This window comes from Empidonax traillii, unplaced genomic scaffold (assembly GCF_003031625.1).
Source record: "Empidonax traillii isolate 1590-97213 ecotype Southwest subspecies unplaced genomic scaffold, ASM303162v1 scaffold1256:size278899, whole genome shotgun sequence".
Taxonomy (NCBI): Eukaryota; Metazoa; Chordata; class Aves; order Passeriformes; family Tyrannidae; genus Empidonax; species Empidonax traillii.
In genome coordinates this window covers 45370-58349 of record NW_020956449.1, presented here as the reverse complement: position 1 = coordinate 58349, position 12980 = coordinate 45370, and the positions used below count along the sequence as shown (strand labels likewise).

General features: G+C 42.2%; 1 protein-coding gene across 5 annotated transcripts in view; it reads right to left on the bottom strand.

Moving 5' to 3' along the window:
• KIAA1549L (KIAA1549 like) overlaps positions 1-12980 on the bottom strand; it is a 65279-nt gene that overhangs the window by 24324 nt on the left and 27975 nt on the right. For all 5 annotated transcript variants that reach the window (XM_027906173.1, XM_027906175.1, XM_027906176.1 and 2 more), the window contains exons 12-13: positions 10459-10586; positions 1426-1604 (exon numbers count right to left, since the gene is read on the bottom strand). In XM_027906173.1, coding sequence (XP_027761974.1) covers positions 1426-1604; positions 10459-10586 — 307 coding nt within the window. The remainder of the gene's footprint in view (positions 1-1425; positions 1605-10458; positions 10587-12980) is intronic.

Here is a 12980-nt window from a genome sequence, read left to right as displayed (position 1 = left end):
AGAGCGCGTTTTTTTGTGCCACGCCGTGCCATCTGTAAGCGGCGAGGAACTGCAAGTGAACAGAGTCGCTGCATTTTTATGGCTTGGCAGATGGTTAAATAATTTTAGCCTAAAAAACCGTGTACCATTACAACAGTGACTCAGATACACCCACTGAAGAAAAACACTGATGATGTTAGCCAGTTGGCGTGACCCAACACCGTGACTGCTTTTGGGCACCACAGGCAGAACCCACCAGTGAAACCTCTCCTAGGGCCCCATAAGTGCATATCTGTTATGGGCCCCTGTCAGAGAGGATCCTTAAAAAAAAAAAAAGGTATTTGGTCTGACCTGGTCCAGCTCAGTCATGGTTGCCCCTAAGTACTGAGAAAACTTTTCTCCTGCTTCAAAAATTGGCAGTTACTTGGAAATCAGGAATTTAGTTGAGCTTCGTGCTTCCAGTGGCAAATTCTGCAGTCTTCTCACGAATTACAGGAAGCGTATGAGCTACACAGCACCAGGAGTGTCGTCCTGTTGCTTTACAGAAAACAGATGCTGAAGTCTAAGTAAGCCTTTCTCCGAGTTTGGAGGCAGCACTGCTCGTCAGGATCCAAATTACAAGTATGAAACAGAGCACAACAGACTGCTGTAATCCAGGCCCACATGGGAAGCCTGATTGTCTTTTACCGTGTCTCTGGCAACAGCCTTCCCTGTTGCTTTTAAACAGGGTCAGGGAGATTCTGGCAGATCTTTAAATGTTGCAGTGTGAGTTTGCAAACAAGGCACCTCTCTGCCTTGTTCCCCTCATGTTTAACAACTATATAAAACCCTCAGTCTTTTGCAAACTGACCAGCCCTGATTAAATGTACATCAAAACGTGAAAATAAGTGTTGAAGGCAAAGCAGGTTTTTTGGCCAGCGTCTGGATCAGACATTTGTGTCATCCCACTTTTTTTCCCCAGGAAACGACTCCACCCTCTGTGTACAGGCTGGAGCACAGACTGAGCAAGGCCACGGTTCCATTGCATCCCTTCTCGCTGTGAATGAGACATATTCCTTGCTAAGGAAAGATCAGCCTGGCACCCAGATGATCCAAACACATTTCATGCTCAGTCACAGAACTCGTGCAAAGATCTGATTCTGCTTTCTGCCTTCATTACTCTTTTCTTTTTTTTTTTTTTTTTTAATTCATACGATAGGAGAGAAGGACATCGGGAAGGCAGGAATACAGAAAATTGCCTCTTCCGAGGTTGCAGGCATTCACAGGTACATGTGAAAGAACAAGTCTCAAAATCTCAGATTTCTCAGCCCACAATGCTAATGGACCTTTATAAAGCATCAGGGTGAAAAGCTCCTGCCAGTCCTCAACTCTTAACAGGCTTAAGATTGTTCCACTTGTGGCTGTAGCCAAGGAAACAGCTGGAGACACTATCAGAGGGGTCCTTACCTCCCCATTAATGATGGCAGATTCCTGGCTCCTCTCTGAGGCAGCATGAACAGCAGGCAGGGCCACAGGTTTGATGGCTATGAGCTGTACTGATCCAGAAGAGGTGTCGAAGGGGTCAATGGCAGATTTGGCAATGTTATCAAAGAGAATGCCTCCTTCCTCTTCATCGCTCACCGGCACTAAAGCACATCAAACTTATTCAGCACAAAGACAGATGTATTTTGCTGCATGTTCAAGGTGAAATTCAACAAGTACATGCTTTAGATTGATTTTGTGCTCAGTGCACTCGAAGTGCAGACCTGGAAGACCCCTTACACTGGATAAAACATCCTATCAGATCACAGAAAACATTAGGTATTCAAAGGATTATCTGTCACTTCCCCAAAGAAGGTTGCTTTCCCATCTGCACTAATAAGATGGGGAAAAAAGGAAAATAATGAAACAGAAAAATATATGAAAATGACAATGAAAGATAAAGTGTACGTTTTCCTAGTTTCACATGGAAACACACAACAAATCCTCACATGCCACAGCATCAGTTGTTACACTTGATCTAACCCAAGAGCACAGCTTTTTTTTTTTCTGTCTTCAAGAGCACACTCAAAATTTGCTAAAATAAGTAGGTTTATCTTTCAAAAGTTATTAACGCTTAAAATGCCATCTATTAGAATAAAAATGTTATTGCTGTCTGTTATGAACATCCTTAAGAAATGGATGGAATCCAATTTTCTGTAATTTTTTGCTTTGCAAGGCAGTACCTCAGGTGTCTGTGAAGTTAAACTGTTAAAATTCTTAAGAGGCAGAGAAAGGCTTCTGTTAATCTTTAAATTTAAATGGCATGGCAAAGCATCTTTAGTTTTGGGGTAATTCTTTCACATGAAATTGGGCCCTTTCTCCTCAAAAATTTGTTTTTTGTAAACCTGCATCACCTTGTCAGCTGTTGAATCTGAAACCTCTTACCCTCATTTTAAAATGAAAGAATGACACTAAAGCAAGAGCACAAATTCTACAAAGAGATCCTTGCAAACATTTTTGAATAATTAGGCTATTAGAGGGAAGAATGTTTGCTCCATCTCCTAACTGACAGGAGCAGAGATCCTCTGCTAAAGAACAAAGTGGCCTGCTCTAAATTTATTTCCTCTGAAAATACACTCTGGTTTAATATTTAATCACTGCACAAATTACAGTGGACTTGTATAAACTCAGCAGTTTAGACAGCCAATGATTTTGTAAGAAAATATTTGACAGCAGCAACATAAAATATGAACCCACTGAGTAAGCTCATTATCTTCCTGTCTGCGCTCAGCGTGGACTGGAGTTGGCACCACTTGAGCTTTTGAGTAACATGTGGGTTAAATCATCCTGTCATTAAATATTGTCCCTCCAGCTCCATGGAACTGTCCAAACAGGACAGAGCCTTGAGTGGGTCTGAAATCCCCTTGTCCCCCCTGGGGTTGTTCGAACACTCCAGGTTTGTGTGCTCAGCGGAGCGAGCGGATCACAGGCCTGGCAGTGACTGCCGGACTCCCCCTGACCCCCCACACCTCTAGGACATCACACCAGCGGAACTAGACAACGAGGAGATCCTTGCCTGTCACAGACCACACCGAACAGGAAGGTATCCCCAGGACAGTGAGCGTGGATGCTCCTCTCTGGGAGGAGTTTTGAACCAGTTCTCGTGTAAAGTTGCCACATGCAGTTCTGGAAGTCGGGTCTTGTGCGTAATTCACTGCTGAAACCTCCACACCACCCTAACAGGGCACCCCCACGGTGACATGACCATCTCCAAGAGAAAAAAGGTTTGTCTGAATTGTATTTTTTACCAGCAAAGATGGTCCCTCAACTTGAAAAACGTGACTCTTCCCAAACATCCTCTGCATACCCTACTGAGGCAAAAAGCACCAAGAAGCAGAGCTGTGTTCCCACCCCAGTGTGTCAGCAGGGCTGCACTTGCTGAGACCTCAGCAGTGATGCCCAGCACCCACACAGAGCATGGACTAGCTACAGGTGCACTGGTTGCCTCCCCAGTCCTCATTTCAGGATAAGAAACCAAAAGTTTTGCTTAATGAAACAGAATTCCTCTGGTTCAAAGACCCGTTAAAGAAAAGAAAAAATTAAGGGTAAAAAATCAGAAATCACAGACAACATCTGCTTCTGATGTGGAACAGTAACACCACAGAGCACCCTCAGTACCAGTCTCATCATAAGCACATCTCCTGCATCTATTGCAGTGCTACTGGCATGGAAATTAAAACCAAATGGGAGTAGAAATTGAAAATCTACTTCACCTAAGCTCAGCATTTGCTCATTAATTGGTTTTTTTTTTAATAAAAGCAGTCTTTTTTCCCATTGCCCCCCCTTTTTTTTTTCACTGATAAGTGATAAAGAGCCTGTGATCTGCAGTTACTGGCACATTGCTGTAGTCTGTAGTGGCAGTGAACCGTAGCAAGTACTGTGGGAATTTTATTATTTTCTCCTATCCAGCTCTCCCTGAGAGAATTCACCACAAGTATTTATAATCGAATCACAGCAACCTCCAAACTTTGAAAAAAACAAACCAAAGGGATTTCAGAGAAAAGGGAGAGTCCTGGAGTGTTTATTTCCACTGTGTATCCCTGCCCTGGGCCAGCCCACCCATCCCAGCTGGGCAAGCAACCGCCCAGGATGGGAAACTCCAAAAAACTGCCCAGACATTCTTTATAGTCACTCACAATGAGCACCTTTGCCTATTATAGTTGGCAACACAGATGTAAAGCGATGTTTTTAATCTCTGTTTTTAAACAGATGCACTCCAACGCCTTGTGGAGTCGTTTTCCTCGTGCTTGCCCTGTCTGCTTGCGCACAGAGTGAGACTCAGAAGTTCAGCGGCAGAAAAGGGCAAAACCCAGCTCAATCACCTACTTGACAGCAATTTCCCATCTCTGAAACATCTCGTGCTAGGTATCCCGTGCCACATGATCCACTGAGACTGAATTACCCCTCATGATCTGTGACTGAAGGACACAGAGATTTACCCAGAGCAATCATTTACTCAGGTCGAGCGCCAGTTGCAGCGAGGATCAGCGTGGCACCGGGCCCTTGAAGAGCAGGACCATCACCGAGGCTTCATCTCCACACCACTTCAGCCCTCAGAACACAAGATTTGCTCAGTGCACGCTGCCTCAGAGATGCTGTCCTCCCATTTCCACGCAGCTCTGCGCCACCTCCAGCCGGCAGTGCCAGCAGGTGGTGCTACCCACTCGTGACACCGGTCCCGTGGAAAAGCAGCTGCGGAACTGCAGCTCTGAACGTTTAAAAACAATTAGGCTGGCAAAGCACTCTATTTTTATTTAGTTGTTAACTTAGAGTCAAAAAGCAAAAGTCATACTTTCGTCAGCCAAAGATTTCAATGAAGGGCACAGAAGATTTCTTCTCTGCTCTCTCTCTCCCTCTACCCTTTGCCTTTCATCCTCTCCCCCCCCATCAAAATACCTTGGAAGGGAGGGGAAAAAAGAACTGAAATACCCACTAAAAAAAAAAACCCTAAACAAACAGTCAGGACATTTAAATCACCTGCGAATCAGGTAACCTTACAGCAAAACACTTTCAACAAAGATGTGCGATGCCCTGCTCGGGAGCAACCCTTTGACCCATTTTGGAAATCCCCAGAAAAAGAATGATGTCAATGGAATAAAATGCATTAAAACCAAAACCTGGGAAAGGCTTGCAAGCAGGTGGACATGCTCTGCCTTTTCTTAGCTCGTTCCATGAAGGAGTGAAAACTTTCAAAGGTCAATTTTGCATCAATGGAAGGCAAACATTGTAACCATACCCACAGAGCACACCTACAGTTTGAAAAAGAGCAAACAATGCCACAGATCTGAAAAGAGTAGCTCCTTAGGAAAGAGCCCACGTATCAATATTTAAAACAGCAATCTTGATTCCTGAATGGAATTTAATAATAGGGAAATAATTTTCATTTTAGAGAAAATCTCTCTATTAAAAAAAAAATTAAAAAATTAGACATTTTCTGCACCATCCAGATAATTTCACCAGTCAGATGATTACCTCCACAGAAGAATGAACAAGAGCTCTCAGCAATACAGAAACTTCTGTTTCTGAAGTAAAATACAAGATTCCTGCCATTAATATCTGAACCTACTCAGGGCAGAAATACCTCTCCATCAGATACTGCTTTAAAATAAACCCAATTGCAAGATGGTACTATTCTAGACCTTTCACAAACAGTACAAATATGACATTTTCAGAAGCAGACATCTTACAGACTAATGGAAGCAGCTCATGATTCCACCTGGACAGTTTTTTCTTACATGTAAATTCTGCTAAACTCTTGGTGATGAGCATGGGGTGTTGCAGTCCTGGGTTTGCCTGGGATCCTGAAGCAGGAGCCACCTGAGCAGGTCATTTGAGATCTCTAAACTGGTATTTGCAGGTTTTCTATGAAACTGTATACCTGGGGTATCTACTTATCTTTTAGCTGCCTGTTTCATCCACTTTCTATGAAGGTTTCCTATCCTTATAAGCAGAAGCAAGGATCTCTCTCTCTGTGGTTATGTCTTCTCCTCTAACTACATCTGCCTCAGCTATTTAAATGTCAAAGTCACTCAAAAAAAGACCATGTATTTCATAATGCTTTCAGCAAATCCACCAGACCCTCTTCTTGGCTGGCATTTCTGTAAAAGGTATGTTCAATAACTAAAAAAAAAAAAAAAAAAATTATTTAACTGACAAAGATGATGACTATGAAAAGAAGACAGGGAAGGCATAGGAACCTAAAACAGAAGCCAATTCTTTGAGAAAGCAGTGCTCTAGGAGTTTTAAAAACCTTTGCAGGAATACTTTTCTGTTTGCACAATAAAACTGTACATTTGTCTTCTTCAGTGCTGACATATTAGTGAAAAATCATGACCACCCAGACTGGATGCCACTGGATCTGATGGCATGAACATCTACATGCTCTTCAAACTGTTGCTTGGACGAAAACTGCTGTCAGACTCAATTACTGGCAGAGTAAAGCTCATCCAGAGGGAAAGGCAGACACGAATGAAGGAACACTTAATTGTGCAACTACTTGCAGATCCCAGATCCCTCAGAGGTCTGCTGCAACAGGAGCCTTAGCAACATCCATACGAAGCATTTGCTTGCCATGAGAAAAGCAATCAAAAAGACTGGCTGAAAAATTAAAAAAAAAAAAATTAAAAATAATAATTAAAAAAAAAAATTAAAACCAAAACCAAGGAGAGAAAGCAGCAGGAAATGGTATTGATTAAGTCTGAAGAAACAAAGGGTTCCCTGTCACCAGCAGGATCCCAGCAGGGTCACAGTGCTCTCAATATTTAAAGGCAAGTAAACAACAACAAAAGAGAGCAGTGGAAGAAACTGAAACTTCATGGGGAAATATTAGGCTGTGTCACACAAGCTGGAATCTTTGGAGTTTATTGTGAGAGGGGGAAGAGCTAGATCAAGATCCCCACTTAACACCCTTTCTGGGACAAATGAAGCCGATGCTTCAGGATGAAGGAATGAACAATGAAAGGAACAAACCCCTCTCTTTACACCATGAATTCTTCCCAGAATTCTGATTTGTTAGCCTTTCAGGGACACAAACATCTTGAATGGGAATCATCTCCCTTCACATCTGCACATATGCTCCAATGCAGCTGACAGGGATCTTTCTAACTGGATAGGGAAAGACAAATATCTCCAGATCAGATCCGTCCCAATTGGCCACGACCCTCTGGGGTCATGAGTTAGCCAGATTAAGAAACCATTTCTAAAGCATCAAAACTTGGCAGCCCTTTCCACGTTTCCCTCCACCTGGCAAAGAAAAGGCAGATGGATGTTTGCTGGGTTACACCACATCCTCCAGCTCACTGTGTCAAAGCAGGCCATTCCATCGCTGCCGCTGGATTACATCGCTGTCGCCACGTTTCATTCTATTTTGAGTCACTACAGAGCTTCAGAAAAACAGGCTCTGACGCTGAGCTGCCACATCAGACAGTGTGAAAACTAGTGGCCCACGCTTCTGTAGAATAAAGGAAGCAGCGTATCATAGCTTGGCTGAGTTACGCCCAAAAATCCCTTTGATTTTAGCTAAGCCAATAACACAGCCGAGTTTTCCTCCCTGCTGCTTTGTTCCTGCAGACAGGTTCTGCCTGGACAAAAGAAATTACAGTCTTAGAGGCTGATATTTTAAAAAGGAGTGAGGTCCATGACTGAATTATTTCCAAAAAGTTACACCTGTTTCCAAAGGCAAGATGAGAAGCTGGTCCAGCTGGGATCCCTAGAAGGAGGAAAGGAAGGTTTCTAACATGAAGAAGTTTAACTCCTTGGGAATGCTGCTTATGCATCTCCACCTGTGGTGTGTGTCCTTTTGGGAGGATGAAGCACAAATCTGAGCTCAGCTACACAAGTTCTTAGCCCAAAAGGCGTGGAGTCACGTGTTTCATTAAGAGCTTCCAGAAAATCAGAGCTTCTGCTTTTCTCAAAAAAACCTCAAGCAATCACACTCTCCCAGAGATGCTAACGGAAGGGTTTTCCAACTTAAAAGTTGGAACAAAACAACCTCCCTGAATCATGTTTGGGCTGATAAAACTACAGGTGGAAGTGCAAATATCCTGTTGTTCTCTTCCATGTCCTCTTAGAAGGACATCTCAGAAACTGCCAGTACCTCTGCTGGTTGATCCATTAATCTTAAGAGTTCTCTAACGTACATAACTGGGCACTTTTTTTTTTAAGACAGGTTTTAATTTTTTTCTTTAAGTGCCTGAAGTAAATGAAAGCACAACTCATCAACTTTTAGAAAGGAAGCTTTACATTATTATACTAATAAGTGTTCCCCAAGAAAAACCATGCGGTTATCTTCCAAAAGCTTATCACTGTTTGATACAAACAGATATTTTATTCGTGTTTTCTGTGGAAATAATGCTCAGCTGATGAGTTCTCCTGATCCTCAGAAACATCAGGTCCTGAAGCCAAGCCTGTCAGTCTATGCTGGTTTCACATTGTTCACTCTCAGCCCTGACACACTTCATTTGGAGTCGATTTTGATACAAGCCACATGGAATTTACGTACTGAGGTAACATCCAGTGCCGTCATTTTCCCCCTGTAACTAAATGTCAGCAAGAAATAGAATCTAAAATTGGCCTGTAACTATGGCAACTAATGAGCCATTCTAACTTGGAGTCCCCAAATCAAACATGTGACCATCAAGGGATTCATTCCAGCTCGAAGATGCTGCTTCTCAGAGAAGAAAACACGCTGTTGCTTTCCCTGACATGCGTGTTAGAGCTGTCGGCCCCCAGCCAGGCTGGGGAGCTGGAGCAGGCTCAGGCAAACAGCTGGGAGAAAAGCTGCTCCTTTCTTAAACTGGAAGGGAAAACAGCACATTATATGGATGCTAATCCCACTGGATCAAGGTAAAGCCCTGTGAAAAGACAAACTATTGGACACGACATCAGTGTTTGGGGACAAAGTGCAGGCTCTGTGAGGAGAAGTAATGGGTGCCTTCAACTTCAAAAGGCATTTGGGATCACACAACTCCAAAATCAACTCCATAATTCTGATAAGAAGAGGTCATTTCATCTCCCATGACCGTACCTTCCTTCTCAGAAGCTGTTCTGAAAGTGTTGTTCCAGGAAACTGCCACCATGCAGTAGGAACAAATGGTAAGAATCCACAGGATGAATGGAATATACACTAAAGTTGTTTCTCACAGGGCCCTAGAACTAGGAATCATTTAGCTATTAAGTAACATCATTATTCAGGATTTTTCTCTTTTCAAAAGAAAGAGGAGAGAGAGTAAAATAAACATGTGAACAAAGCAGTTATTATATATTTTTAAAATATTATTATATTTATTAAATTTTCCAGCATAATTTGAAAAATGCATGATTATTCCTATCAAGTAAAGTTGCAGCTAAAATTCTAATGAAATTAGGATATCAAACAAAGTATTTCTTTATATACTACATCAAAAGTTTCTTTAAGTAGCTGGTGTAAGTTCTAGAAATGTACCACAGTCCAGATCAGAAGAAAGAATGCTGTGTTAGTCCATTCTTTAACAAAAAAACCTGAGTTCTTACCAATTTTCTTTGAGGATTTAACACCTAACAAAAAGTACCTTCACTAAATTATTTTGCCTGCACGTGTAAACATCGCCTGGCACTGGTTTTGAATATTGGTTTCCCTGGGTAGATTAGAAAAAAGACAGCATAAATTACAGCTTTTAACTCTGGGAACCATAAACATTGTTGTCTTGTAAAAATGAGCTATATTTGGAAAAATAATTAAACACCTTCAAACTTATAAGTGTTAACCACTGTTTTCTATTCATAGCTACGGGAACAAAGCTATAACCCAGGAGAAATAAGCAGAGAGCCATAAAAAAACAAAAGCAAGGAAGAAAGGGGATCAAATTCTACTCTCATCAGATGTTCCTGATATATCTCAAGTTATAAGGTCACTGCCATCAACCAAGGTCTTGTAAGAGACATCCAGGGTAACATCCTGGGTGCATCAGGAAAAGTTGCCACTAAGTGTTAATGACAAACAGGTGTACCCAGGATGGTAAGAGAATGGAAGATAAAGCATTGGATGTTTCACACTTTCTCAAATTAATTTTTACCTAATTAATTCATCCTCATCAGATCTGGGCCAGCTTAGCAACAGCAGCAGTGGAATTTAACATCTTAGGGCTCTACACAATTAAAAAAAAAAAAAAAAGCTGTAAACCCTGTCCACCTACTAAGCAGCAGCATGTCTTCATTAGATTACTGTCATTTCAAGAAAAAAAAAGAAGGAAAAGAAGCAAAAAAAGAAAACTTGGCAGAGGCCCACAGAAAGAAGAAAAAGCACAGTTTCATGGGAGCTTGAGAAACAATGGGGAAAGAAAAAAAAACAACAGATCAGCTACACACACACAATATGCCCAAGTACTGCTGAGGGTGCAAGAGGATGGTTTCGCTATTGCCCACGGGGGGTACATCTCTGGGAATGACCACAAGCAGCTCTCATCAAGAAACACTTCTCACCATTTCTTTTCCTTCCTTCATCTTTCGTCACTTTCTGAGGTGCCATCACTTTCTGGAGGGAGCTCCGTCCAGAGCTGGGCTTTCCCGACCCATTGCTGATGATGGAGCCATTCTGACTCGGGGACCGGCTGCAAGTAACCATAGCAACAAGGGAGGATGTGAGTTCCTTCCTCACAAACCTCATTTCAAGGTTATTTCGTTTGCACAGTTTGCATCACTGAGTTCTGAAGTCTGAGTTTGTACCAAAAGGAGACAGAATATAAGCTGCACACAGAAACACGGGGAGGTAGGAACAGAGTGATGGGAGGTGAACACGACTTTCTCAATTAGTTCAGGGCTGATGGGCATCTTAGTGGCTTGGAATGCAACTACTTCTCATGCACAACCTCCACAATGACAGAAATGCCACTGCAGAGGACGAAAAAAAAAAAAATCCCATTATCAATTCAATGTCATTTACCCAGTTAAAACAAAATAGACCTTTGTTTCTGTATGTATGGATAAACCAGTTCCTTTGTCATTTAGCCTGCATTTACACTGAACTGTTGTCAGCCACAATGCAAAATTCACTCAATCACTTTAGATGTACACACAGTGCGATAAGAAAATTCTCCTTTTCTCCTCCTGGCACACAACCTGGGGTTTAACCAGCACTATTATTTACTGAAACTCCTAAAAGGTTTTTTTTTTTTACTCAGCCATTGCGTGTCCTTGTCCTGGAACTGGTCCCTGCTGTGGGTGAGGAGGGAGGACAGGGCAGAACTCGCTGCATGTCCCAGCAAGGGGCAGGAACAGAAAGCAGCAGCGTGGCTCTGGGCTGCACTGGGAGCCAACTATCACCAGAACTTCTCTTCTTCCTGGGGTGGGTAAGTCACTCAAGTCCTAATGCACAAGCTGGGAAGAGCAGGCCAAGGCAGAAAATGGTACATTTGGTGCTAGTCCACATCCAGACAAGTGGTCACGTTGTTTTTACACGTGAAACTTGCCACAAAGGGAGTGAAAATTATCCACTGGACCAGTGCAGCTATTCAGGCACCTATCTGCAATCCACCACTGAACTGTCATGGCCACTGACAGGGTTGATATAAAGAGGTTGCATTGGAGAAAAAAAAAAAAACAAACTTATTTAGTCACAAAGACTTTCATTTACAGAGAAAAAAAAAATCAAATCAAGTTCTATTGCTGTCACAGTGGCTTTATATCCAGAAAATGGTAGTAAAGCAAAACAACTGTCAAAACCAACCTGTAAATCATTGCCAATACTATGGCAATATAATAAATGAATGTTTCAATCTTCAGCTTGAAACATTCATTTACCTCCAGTGCTGACCACCCTGCCTGCTGTAAGCAGGAAGCATTTACTGTGGGTAGAACAGCAAGGGACAAATATCAGAAAAGCAGCTCTTGGGGACTTAAACTTTTGAAGACAGTCTAGGTGGAAATACACACAATTTGAGACAGGCTCTTTCCAGCTACAGGGCTCCATGAGAACTCAGCAAGCAGCCCAGCTCAGTCCAGCCTGAGGATTTTCTAGTGAAATTCTGTTGGGAATAAATATTCCTGTGAAGCAACGATTTCTCCCCTGTAAACCTGTCTGTTTAAATTGCCTAATGAATAATCCCAGCCCAGTAAAAAAATTCATCCAGGGACAGACCTGAAGAAAATCTGCTCCACCTGGGAACACTGAAAAGAATGGAGCGTGGATATCTTGCACAATGATTTCTGCTGCCACTACTCTAAATATTCATTCTTTTTAAGTGGCTGTCATAACTGAGAAGTTTCTTTCAGTGGTGATATCAGAGGAGATATTCTGATGAGTTACCAGCCACTTCATGGCAGTCTGATTTAAATTGACCTTTCCAGGCTGCAAAGTAGCCTGGATGAAAAAGCAAATACATAAAGGTCAAGAAGTATTTCTTCATCTTCAGAAAACACTAAATCCCAACCCCAGACACTGCTCCTGGGAATGAAAAATACTGAAATTCTGCATGTTCTCACTTACTCAAGTAATCACCCTGAAGGAGGGAAAACCAACTCTTAGTTATTTGCTTAGAAGGGCACCAAGGTTCAACATATTTTATAATGAGAGTAACTTTCCTGTGAATTCCTGGATCAAGTGTGCTTATCAGCGTTTGTTTAAAACGGTGCAGATTAAGTTGAGGGAGATTTCTGAGCTCATTCAAAAGACTGAGTGGAGTGCTTAATCACTTCTGTTAGAGGATTAATTAATAGGGCTGGTTTATATTTTGTGTGTGTGTGTATTTACACATGGCTTCGGAGAGGTTTCAAAACATTTTAAAGAGCAATTCCTGAGAAGACTCAACCTCTGGTGGCTCGGCACAAGCAACTGCTGCCGATGCCGTGGTCATCTTCCATTTGTCATTTCATCAGGGGATGGAAGACTTTGAAAGGCACAAGAGCTGTTCAGTTCACACGACCTATACATCCCAACCCTCACAGTCTGAGTGACTTAACAGTGTGAACAGCACATCACTGACGTTAAATGGCAGAATAGCAGTTCA